The 12398-nt window shown below is 43.6% G+C and overlaps 1 protein-coding gene across 1 annotated transcript in view; it reads right to left on the bottom strand.

Annotated features, from left to right (window-relative positions):
• Positions 1–12131, bottom strand: part of LOC311148628 (microtubule-associated serine/threonine-protein kinase 2-like) — a 90375-nt gene extending 78244 nt beyond the window's left edge. The window contains exon 1 of the mRNA XM_084185616.1: positions 11322–12131. Within this exon, the coding sequence (XP_084041742.1) occupies positions 11322–11399 (78 nt within the window). The 5' untranslated portion in view covers positions 11400–12131. The remainder of the gene's footprint in view (positions 1–11321) is intronic.
• Between the last annotated feature and the right edge of the window lie 267 nt (positions 12132–12398).

The following is a 12398-nucleotide window of genomic DNA, read 5'->3' on the forward strand; positions in this document are numbered from 1 at the left end:
GTACACAGTGTATGGTACAGTCCTTACCAAAGCCACTGAGTCCAACCCTAACCAAGGCAGAAGAGGAGACAGAATTGCCTGTTCCAAAACAAGGACAAAGAGAAAACAGCCTATGGCAGCCAAACTCCAGAGAGAGACAGAGGTAAATCTACTTGAATTCAATCACTTTTTGACGGCATCCCTTTTGATTTAAACAAAATTCCATACATATTTGCCAAAATGTTCAAGAGATGAAGGTGCTCAAAGTTGACCTATGTTGCATACCCCACCATACCATGAGACATCCATGTCTTCATCACTGGAAAATATAAATGTTTGATATAATTTCAAAGCTTACAAACAGGGTTTTCAAACTATTTAATAATTTCTTGAAAATAAACATTTGAATAAAAAGTATGACTTATTTTTACCTTTGACGTCAATTATCGAAAAACTCGTGAACTACGATTGTTTTCTTCATATTTGCATATGTTGTAGCTTAGACCCTACTTTACATCATCTGAGAGTTTTCTGTTGTGCCTGCCATCGGTTGAAACAACATGCTATTGAATGCAGGGTGGGTGTAATTTCAATCATAGAAATTATAGAATGGACCCATCACTTCAGAGCATTGCAATTTAGCTGGTACACCATTGAAATGTTAATTGAATTGAAATCTTAACTTCTAACTACTAACACAAAGATGGCTGCCGATCCACCCACCGTCGAATGTCAACTTAAATGGTCATGTGTTTTCTATTATCTATATTTCTATGATTTCAATAGGTTTCCTATGGAGGATTACAGTATAATTTAAAATGACAGATATTCCCATTCAAGTCAACATTCTCTGATGTGTGGACCTCCAACCATCTTTGTGGTACCATTTGAAAGTCAACATTTTAATTTTATTCCCATTTTAGTACATTTATCAGCCAAAACATGACACCCACCCTGTATTCAAGAGCATGTTGTGTCTCAACCAATGGTGGGGCTAACACAAAAAAACTCAGATTATTTAAATAGGGTCTAAGCTACAACATATGTTTACACGTTTTTAGATAATTTACGTTTAAAGTAAAAAAAAAAAAAATAACAATAGGTTACTTTTCAAGAAATTATAAAACAGTTTGACAACCCTGTTTGTAAGCTTTTCAGATATATCAATTTCAACCATTTTTATTTTCCAGTGATGAAGACATGGATGTCTCATGGAATGGTATGCAAAATAGTTCAACTTTGAGGACCTTTATCTCTTGAATGTTTTGGCATTCAGGTCCAAAAATGTACATTCTGAGCATTTCTACAATAGGCAAATATGTATGGAAGGTTTTGTTCAAATCAAAAAGGGTGCTGTCAAAAAGTGATTGAATTCAGATGGATTTACCCAGAGGAAAGTGTGTGAGAGTTCTGTTAAGTGCAACTCCAGCACTGTTAAACCCCACTGGCTGGCTGGGATGTGATGGATTACAGCCACCACACAGCCAGTCAGCCAGATAATCCCTGAAAACACACACGCACAGTTACACATATACGCACACACACCAACCTACTGCAAGGACAGAATATTTCAAATGAACAGACCACATACCAGGACGTATTGCCAGAACGTATACTCGGAGCATGCGCTGACCAGCTGGCAAGTGTCTTCACTGAAATGTTCAACCTCTCCCAGACCTACATGTTTCAAGCAGACCACCATAGTCCCTGTGCCCAAGAATGCCAAGGTAACCTGTCTAAATGACTATCGCCCCATATCACTCACATCTGTAGCCATGAAATGCTTTGAAAGGCTGGTAATGGCTTACATCAACACCATCATCCCAGACACCCTGGACCCACTCCAATTTGCATACCGCCCCAATAGATACACAGATGACGCAATCTCTATTGCACTCCACAATGCCGTCTCCCACCTGTTTGGGTCAATTTCCAGTCTACAAATTATTTGTAATTATGGGTGCATTCGTAAATTCACTCTGGCTATGTACTCGGATTTTAGAGCACTCTCGTCGGAGTGCGCCAGAGCGCAGAATAACTAATGAATTTACAAACGCACAACACCCGTTGAATATGACCGGTGTCACTAAACGTCGGCAAAAAATTGTTATTAAATTGTTGCCAGCAGCACAGTGACAGTCACCAACGCTCTAGATAACATGAAAACAGCCTAACCAGCTCTGCTAGGGTGAGTAAAATGGTCAGAGTGAGGTGTGTCTGGAAGTAGGTAGAGTGAATTTATGAATGCACCCTATGTTACGGACCTGACCATTCGCTCCAGAAAACAAAATAGGCTCGCGGCTGAATCTAGTTGAGGATCCCTGGCCTATGCACTCACCATGAATGGCAGACGTGAGTGCCCTTCACTCAATATAAAAAAATCTTCTTTTCAACATTAATAATAGTGTTCAAAACAGTGTTTACCTATTCATTCAATCAATTGGAATTCAAAAGTAGCCATCTACACTTGATGGGCGATCAGCTGGACAATAGAATCTTGCCGAGTTGAGAGCATGTGAGAAGTCTTGAGGGTGAGTGAAATAACAGCAATACTGACAGTGTTATCAACATTTCTTATTGATATTAGAGGAAGTAATCCTAAATGTAATCAGTTTTTTTTAAAGAATAAAACTGTAATAATCCTGATTACACTTTTTTTTTGTAATCCGGGTCAACTGGTGCTGACGAAGATGGCGGCGTCGCAACTAGCTCTTAGGAAACTTTGCAGTATTTTGTTTTTTTATGTATTATTTTTTACATTATTAGCTCAGAAAGTGTTTTGCATCATTACATACAGCCGGGAAAAACTATTGGATATCAGAGTGGCGGTAACTCACCAGCATTACGACCAGGAATACGACTTTCCCGAGGCAGATCCTTTGTTTGCTCTCCCCAGGGCAACTGAACTGATTCCAGCGGCTGACCCAAAACATCGCCGGCGGAGGAGAGGCACTCGGAGCGGCCTGCTGGTTCGACTTAGGAGGCGCGCACACCACCCACCGCTTTCAAGTATTCTACTCGCTAATGTTCAATCTTTAGTTAACAAAGTCGATGAACAAGGGGCAAGGATTTCTTCCCAGAGAGACATCAAGGCCGGTAACATACTCTGTTTCACGGAAACATGGCTCTCTTGGGATATTCTGTCGAAATCGATCCAGCCAGATGGGTTCTCAGTTCATCGCGGAGACAGGAATAAATATCTCTCCGGGAAGCAGAAGGGCGGAGGTGTGTGTTTCATGATTAACGACTCGTGGTGTAATTGTAGTAACATAGAGGCCTCCTGTAGCTCAGTTGATAGAGCATGGCACTTGCAACGCCAGTGTTGTGGGTTCGATTCCCACGGGGGGCCAGTATGAAAAATGTATGCACTCACTAACTGTAAGTCGCTCTGGATAAGAGCATCTGCTAAATGACAAAAAAATATATAAAAAAATAATAATAATAATAATAATAGAGGAATTCGTGTCCTTCTGTTCACCCGACCTAGAATAGCTCACAATCAAATGCCGACCGTATTATCGCCCAAGATAATTGTCTTTGGTTATAGTCACAGCCGTGTATATCCCCCCTCAAGCCGATACCACGACGGCCCTCAAAGAACTTCACTGGACATTATGCAAACTGGAAACCACATATCCTGGAGCTGCATTTATTGTAGCCGGGGATTTTAACAAAGCAAATTTGAGGACTAGGCTGCCGAAGTTCTATCAACATATCGCCTGTTGTACTCGCGCTGCTAAAATCCTCGACCATTGCTATTCAAACTTCCGGGATGGTTATAAGGCCCTCCCCCGCCCTCCTTTTGGCAAATCTGACCACGACTCCATTTTGCTTCTACCTTCCTATAGGCAGAAACTCAAACAGGAAGTACCTGTGCTAAGGACTATTCAACGCTGGTCTGACCAATCGGAATAAACGCTTCAAAATTGTTTTGATCACGCAGACTGGGATATGTTCCGGGTAGCTTCCGAAAATAATTTAGACATATACACTGAAACAGTGACTGAGTTTATCAGGAAGTGTATAGGTGATGTTGTGCCCACTGTGACTATTAAAACCTACCCTAACCAGAAACCGTGGATAGACGGCAGCATTCGCGCAAATCTGAAAGCGCGAACCACCGCATTCAACCATGGCAAAGTGACTGGGAATATGGCAGAATACAAACAGTGTAGTTATTCCCTCCGCAAGGCAATCAAACAGGCAAAACATCAGTATAAAGACAAAGTGGAGTCGCAATTCAACGGCTCAGACACAAGACGTATGTGGCATGGTCTACAGACAATCACGGACTACAAAAAGAAAACCAGCCACGTCGCCGACACCGACGTCTCGCTTCCAGACAAGCTAAACACCTTCGCCCGCTTTGAGGATAACACAGTGCCACTGACGAGGCCCACTACCAAGGACTGTGGCCTCTCCTTCTCCATGGCTGACGTGATTAAGACATTTAAGCATGTTAACTCCCGACGGCATCCCTAGCCGCGTCCTCAGAGCATGTGCAGACCAGCTGGCTGGTGTGTTCATGGACATATTAAATCTCTCCCTTTCCCAATCTGCTGTTCCCACATGCTTCAAGAGGCCCACCACTCACCTCTGTCATCATGAAGTGCTTTGAGAGACTAGTCAAGGATCATATCACCTCTACCTTACCTGTCACCCTAGACCCACTTCAATTTGCTTACCGCCCCAATAGATCCACAGACGATACAATTGCCATCACACTGCACGCTGCCTATCCCATCTGGACAAGAGGAATACCTATGTAAGAATGCTGTTCATTGACTATAGCTCAGCATTCAACACCATAGTACCCTCCAAGCTCATCATTAAGCTCGAGGCCCTGGGTCTGAACCCCGCCTGTGCAACTGGGTCCTGGACTTCCTGACGGGCCGCCCCCAGGTGGTGAAGGTTGGAAACAACATCTCCACTTCGCTGATCCTCAACACTGGGGCCCCACAAGGGTGCATGCTCAGCCCCCTCCTGTACTCCCTGTTCACCCATGACTGCGTGGCCAAGCACACCTCCAACTCAATCATCAAGTTTGCAGACAACACAACAGTAGTAGGCTTGATTACAAACAATGACGAGAACGCCTACAGGGAGGAGGTGAGGGCTCTGAGAGTGTGGTGCCAGGAAAATAACCTCTCACTCAACATCAACAAAACAAAGGAGATGATCGTGGACTTCAGGAAACAGCAGAGGGTGCACCTCCCTATCCACATCGACGGGACCGCAGTGGAGAAGGTGGAAAGCTTCAAGTTCCTTGGCGTACACATCACCGACAAACTGAAATGGTCCACCCACACAGACAGTGTGGTAAAGAAGGCGCAACAGAGCCTCTTCAACCTCAGGAGGCTGAAGAAATGTGGCTTATCACCTAAAACCCTCACAAACTTTTACAGATGCACAATTGAGAGCATCCTGTCGGGCTGTATCACCGCCTGGTACGGCAACTGCACAGCCCACAACCGCAGGGCTCTCCAGAGGGTGGTGCGGTCTGCCGAACGCATTACCGGGGGCAAACTACCCGCCCTCCAAGACACATACAGCACCCGATGTCACAGGAAGGCCAAAAAGATCATCAAGGACACAACCACCCGAGCCACTGCCTGTTCACCCCGCTATCATCCAGAAGGCGAGGTCAGTACAGGTGCATCAAAGCTGGGACCGAGAGAATGAAAAACGGCTTCTATCTCAATGCCATCAGACATTTAAATAGCCATCACTAGCACATTAGAGGCTGCTGCTGCCTATTGAAATCACTGGCCACTTTAAGAAATGGAACACTAGTCACTTTAATAATGTTTACATATCTTGCACTACTCATCTCATATGTATATACTGCATTCTATTCTATAATATGCTTCTGTATCTTAGTCCATGCCGCTCTGTCATTGCTTGTCCATATATGTATATATTCTTAAATCCCATTCCTTACTTTTTTGTGTGTATTGGGTATATGTTGTGAAATTGTTAGAATATTACCGCACTGTCGGAGCTAGAAGCACAAGCATTTCGCTACACCCGCTATAACATCTGCTAAACACGTGTATGTGACAAATAAAATGTGATTTGATTACAGTTTTTAACAAATACATTTTTGTAATCGGATTACGTAACCCGTTACATGTAATCTGTTACTACTAAACCCTGCTCCCAGTCTACTCAGTCTCATTAAATGCTTTAAAAGGTGTCAGCATGATTCAGTTCGGCTGGCGAATAGCCAAACTAGGCTAGCCCGAACCGAACGTGTGTGCTCACATACTCCCTTAAAAGACCTTCGCTTAAAAAATTAGAAAAAAACAGCAATTGTACTGTTTGTCCATGGCGATGCCATAGCCAGTATATACCTCCTCAAAATAGTCCAAATTAATCTAAGATAACTCAATAAATCTTTCATTAATTTTGACATTTTGCTGAGATTTTAGTCGTGCAATATTACATCTAAGATGTTTGGTGCAGTATTTCTCAATTTAAAAATGTGCATGAAAACAAGTCATAGACTTCGGCTACCGACTTCGGCTTGCCTCCAGAAAAAATGTTGTGTGCCCAAACAGCCGGAAAGAAAACCTCACCAAAGTCCAAAACAAACAAATGTCACAAAATGTAGTCATAACACATGCACAAACTCTTCTGAACCTTAAGAGCTACTCAGCCACCAGAAGCTTGAACAAACACACACACACAAACCCTATGGCTACTGATGGGGGTTTCCTCAATATTAATTCAAGATGTGAAATTGTGGTTCGTGTTAACACAATAAAGATGAAGAGCAGAGCATTCTGCAAACTATCCACTATGCCTCATCTGAGACACTTAACAGTCCTGCTGCTACAGTAACTCTCTCTGCAGTCCCCTTGATAGCCTGGATAGGAGGAGGAAGTGTGTGTGGGTAGTTAAATGAAGAGTTCCTCCACGTCCTAGCCTAGCTGTGGTCCTTGGGAAGTCGTTAGCAGGTTACCTGTGATTAGGTGGTCTGGACTGGGCCCAGTTGGAAACTAAAGGCTTTGTGTCCAATAACAAAGGGAAGCAGGATGTTTTTCTGTTGGTCGGTACTGGAATGGAAGCTCCTAGACGGATGCTGCCCAGGGGTTATAGACCCAATCAGGCTGGGGAGTGGCCCACTGGCCGCCAAGGCAGACACAAACACACACACTAGACTAAACACACTGTCAAAACACCCTTTCAATAGCTACAGTACTCACCTCATGTGACTCATTCATTGTATTTCTAACTACATGTACAAACAAACCCAGAGATAATGTGTCATGTAACAGTAGGACACAGGCCAAGTCAAAAACAATGCTTAACTGGTCAGATTTTTTCAAGTCAGATTTCCCTGACCCAATTGTAAACCATCAGGACGGACGGACGGACGGACAGGACAGACAGGAGACCTACTTGGCAGTGAGTCCCCAATCCTCATATATCCCCATTAGATGACCCAAAACCCAGTATCCCTGTTCTATGGCTTTGGCACTCAGGAGGACTTTCCAGGAAGAATACGAGGTTCCCAAAACACCAGCCTTGGGGATGGGAATGCCCTTGCCTGTGCTCCTGTCCAGTTTCAGTTCCGTCTGAACTAATAGGAAGCCCACTGCTCTAGCAGGTGGAGGCCAGAGTGAACAATGTGCTTCAGTTACACAGACAAAACACTGAGTGCCCAAACAGCCGGAAAGAAAACCTCACCAAAGTCCAAAACAAACAAGCGTGCCAGGATCGGCACACAGGCCAGGAACACACTGTATCAGAGCAGTGAGGGAAAGACAGGGAATACAGAAGTGTGTGTGGAAGTGGAAGTGTAGCTGTATCCAGACCAGGCAGGCAGGCATAGGAGAGGTAAGAACTAGGGCTGTCCCCGCCTAAAAAAAAATGTTAGTCGACCGAGAGTCGTCTCGTTCTTTTGACCAATCGATTGGTTGGAATTTTAAAACTAGTTTTTTCCCCCATATATATACAGTGAGGGAAAAAAGTGTTTGATCCGCTGCTTATTTTGTACGTTTGCCCACTGACAAAGAAATTATCAGTCTATATTTGAACAGTGAGAGACAGAATAACAACAACAAAATCCAGAAAAACGCATGTCAAAAAGGTTATAAATTGATTTGCATTTTAATGAGGGAAATAAGTATTTGACCCACTCTCAATCAGAAAGATTTCTGGCTCCCAGGTGTCTTTTATACAGGTAATGAGCTGAGATTAGGAGCACACTCTTAAAGGGAGGGCTCCTAATCTCAGCTTGTTACCTGTATAAAAGACACCTGTCCACAGAAGCAATCAATCAATCAGATTCCAAACTCTCCACCATGGCCAAGACCAAAGAGCTCTCCATGGATGTCAGGGACAAGATCGTAGACCTACACAAGGCTGGAATGGGCTACAAGACCATCGCCAAGCAGCTTGGTGAGAAGGTAACAACAGTTGGTGCGATTATTCGCAAATGGAAGAAACACAAAAGAACTGTCAATCTCCCTCGGCCTGGGGCTCCATGTAAGATCTCACCTCGTGGAGTTGCAATGATCATGAGAACGGTGAGGAATCAGCCCAGAACTACACGGGAGGATCTTGTCAATGATCTCAAGGCAGCTGGGACCATAGTCACCAAGAAAACAATTGGTAACACACTACGCCGTGAAGGACTGAAATCCTGCAGCGCCCGCAAGGTCCCCCTGCTCAAGAAAGCACATATACAGGCCCGTCTGAAGTTTGCCAATGAACATCTGAATGGTTCAGAGGAGAACTGGTTGAAAGTGTTGTGGTCAGATGAGACCAAAATCGAGCTCTTTGGCATCAACTCAACGTGTTTGGAGGAGGAGGAATGCTGCCTATGACCCCAAGAACACCATCCCCACCGTCAAACATGGAGGTGGAAACATTATGCTTTGGTGGTGTTTTTCTGCTAAGGTGACAGGACAACAGAGGGGTCAAATACTTATTTCCCTCATTAAAATGCAAATCAATTTATAACATTTTTGACATGCGTTTTTCTGGATTTTTTTGTTGTTATTCTGTCTCTCACTGTTCAAATAAACCTACCATTAAAATTATAGACTGATCATGTCTTTGTCAGTGGGCAAATGTACAAAATCAGCAGGGGATCAAATACTTTTCTCCCTCACTGTATATACACAGTACCAGTCAAAAGTTTGGACACAACTACTCATTCCAGGGTTTTTCTTTATTTGTACTATTTTCTACATTGTAGAATAATTTTACATTTACATTTTAGTCATTTAGCAGACGCTCTTATCCAGAGCGACTTACAGTTAGTGAATACATTATTTTTTTTAAATACTGGCCCCCCGTGGGAATCGAACCCACAACCCTGGCGTTGCAAAGGCCATGCTCTATCAACTGAGCTACATCCCTCCCGGCCATTCCCTCCCCTACCCTGGACGACGCTGGGCCAATTGTGCGCCGCCCATGAGTCTCCCGGTCGCGGCCGGCTGCGACAGAGCCTGGATTCAAACCAGGATCTCTAGTGGCACAGTTAGCACTGCGATGCGGCGCCTTAGACCACTGCACCACTCAGGAGCCAGTAATAATAGTGAAGACATTAAAACTATGAAATAACACATATTATAAACAATTATTCTTCAAAGTAGCCTTGATGACAGCTTTGCATACTCTTGTCATTCTCTCAACCAGCTTCATGAGGTAGTCACCTGGAATGCATTTCAATTAACAGGTGTGCCTTCTTAAATGTTAATTTCCTTCTTAATGCGTTTGAGCCAATCAGTTGTGTTGTGACAAGGTAGGGGTGGTATACACAAGATAGCCCTATTTGGTAAAAGACCAAGTCCATATTATGGCAAGAACAGCTAAAATAAGCAAAGAGAAAGACAGTCCATCATTACTTTAAGACATGAAGGTCAGTTAATCGGGAAAATTTCAAGAACTGAACGTTTCTTCAAGTGCAGTCACAAAAACCATCAAGCGCTATGATGAAACTGGCTCTCATGAGGACTGACACAGGAAATTGCAGCCCAAATAAATGCTTCACAGAGTTCAAGTAACAGACACATCTCAACATCAACTGTTCAGAGAAGACTGCGTGAATCAGGCCTTCATGGTCGAATTGCTGCAAAGAAACCACTACTAAAGGACACCAATAATAAGAAGAGACTTCCTTGGGCCAAGAAACACGAGCAAAGGACATTAGACCGATGAAAATCTGTCCTTTGGTCTGATGAGTCCAAATTTGAGATTTTTGGTTCCAACCGCTGTGTCTTTGTGAGACGCAGAGTAGGTGAACGGATGATCTCCGCATGTGTGGTTCCCACCGTGAAGCATGGGGGAGGTGGTGTGATGGTGTGGTGGTGCTTGCTGGTGACACTTTCAGTGATTTGTTTAGAATTCAAGGCACACTTAACCAGCATGGCTCCCACAGCATTCTGCAGTGATACGCCATCCCATCTGGTTTGCGCTTAGTGGGCCTATCATTTGTTTTTCAACAGGACAATGGCCCAACACACCTCCAGGCTGTATATGGGCTATTTGACCAAGAAGGAGAGTGATGGAGTGCTGCATCAGATGACCTGGCCTCCACAATCACCAGACCTCTATCCAATTGAGATGGTTTGGGATGAGTTGGACCGCAGAGTGAAGGAAAAGCAGCCAACAAGTGCTTAGTATATGTGGGAACTCCTTCAAGATTGATTCATGCAAGAACCAATAGGGAACCAATGTATGAGTAGAAATGGAGAAACCAAATCAGGAAATGACATGTCAATCAGTTTGACTTGTAACCTCCTTGTACCTCTTCAAATAGTATCTTAAATAATGCACTTGGAAACACTTGGACTTTACTTCCCCCTTTACTAGCTCTGACTTTGCTGGTAGCTACTTTATTGAGGAAAAATGTACTTCGCCACTATGACTGTGATATGTGATTGTCCCACCTAGCTAACTATTTTAGGATGAATGCACTAACTCGGGTTTCCCAACTCGGTCCTCGGTACCCCATGGGGTGCACGTTTTGGTTTTTGCCCCAGCACTACACAGCTGATTCAAATAATCAACTAATTATTAAACTTTGATCATTTGAATCAGCTGTATAGTGTAAAGGCAAACACCAAAACGTACATCGAGTTTGGGAAACGCTGCACTGACTGAAAGTCGCTCTGAATAAGAGCGTCTGCTAAATGACTAAAATGTACATGAAACAGGTAGTACATTCAATAACCACTGACTGCCATACCCAGTACAAGCACAGATGAATATTTGATCAAAGTATAAAGAAGATTCTTGTTTTCTACATTTATACAGGTAGCTAGTTAGGTTACATTCGTGGGACCCAACCCTGGTTGTCTTTCGCTACTGTACCTATGACAACTCACATCTTTCTCCGCTGTCCCGCTTTGTCCTTGTTGGTCCGGAATGAGTTTTCTTTTGTTTTTATTTTCGGTTCTCTTCATATTCTCACGTGGGAAAAAAACAAATGAAATGTGTTTCACAGTTACTGTAGCTAGCTAACGTTAGATATGCTTCTAGCTAGCGAACTTACGCTAGGCTAGCTAACTTTATTGGAGTCTTCCTCGCATTTCCTTTGAAAACTTGAATTTCATAGCTGCTGACATTGTGTTCAAATCTGACCGTAAAAATCCATCCCCGTTCAAATTACCTTACTGGCACAAACATCTGCACTAACGTCAAAGCTGTTGACAGGCTGTCAGTCAATTGGTTGCTGTAGTTACAAGCCACTCTCTAGCTAACGTGGTTGTCTTTTCCTGGCTACAGTATTTTATGCGCCACACCGTCCTTATGCAACAGCTAGATCACTTGCTACTGAGAGATAATGTAGCTAGTAAGGGTATCTAGCGAGCAAAAATGAAAGGCGAGGTCGAAAAATGACAGGGAAAGTACACCAAGAACTATATTCATTTTTCCGAGCTCTCCGCAGCCCTGTGACTTCGCTGTCAGTCCCCAGACAGATAGCAAGCTATGCGAGCATCGTTGCTAGCTACCTTCAAAATGCACGTTCTGACGTTGTCATTGTCAAAAAAATAATTGACAGGTGATTAATGTCTCGATCCGTTGGCCTCCCTATTCTTTTAAATCCATCCTCGCCGGTGGTTAGTGATCTGTGTGCAGAACTTGCAGTCACGATTCGCTTCCTGCTGGATCTCCCCTCACATTTCAACCGCAGTACCTCCCGCTCATAGTATCACAGACCACTGGGCTAGGTTCAGCATATGTCTTCGAGTTGTTTATAATACTGTAATGAAACAGGCAGAGAGCAAGTCTCGAACCCTCAACCCGAAGTCCAGCGCGCCATCGACTGTACCCCAAAAGCATGCTCCGGTGGCAGAGTCGATACCGCGCTAATAAACCCAGGGTCGTTACAATACATACTAAAGTAATTCAGATCTGATCTGTCATCAGCTTTTCATATGTAGACACGGTACAAATTGAAT

This window comes from Coregonus lavaretus (genome assembly GCF_964263955.1).
Source record: "Coregonus lavaretus genome assembly, chromosome: 21".
NCBI classification, from domain to species: domain Eukaryota; kingdom Metazoa; phylum Chordata; class Actinopteri; order Salmoniformes; family Salmonidae; genus Coregonus; species Coregonus lavaretus.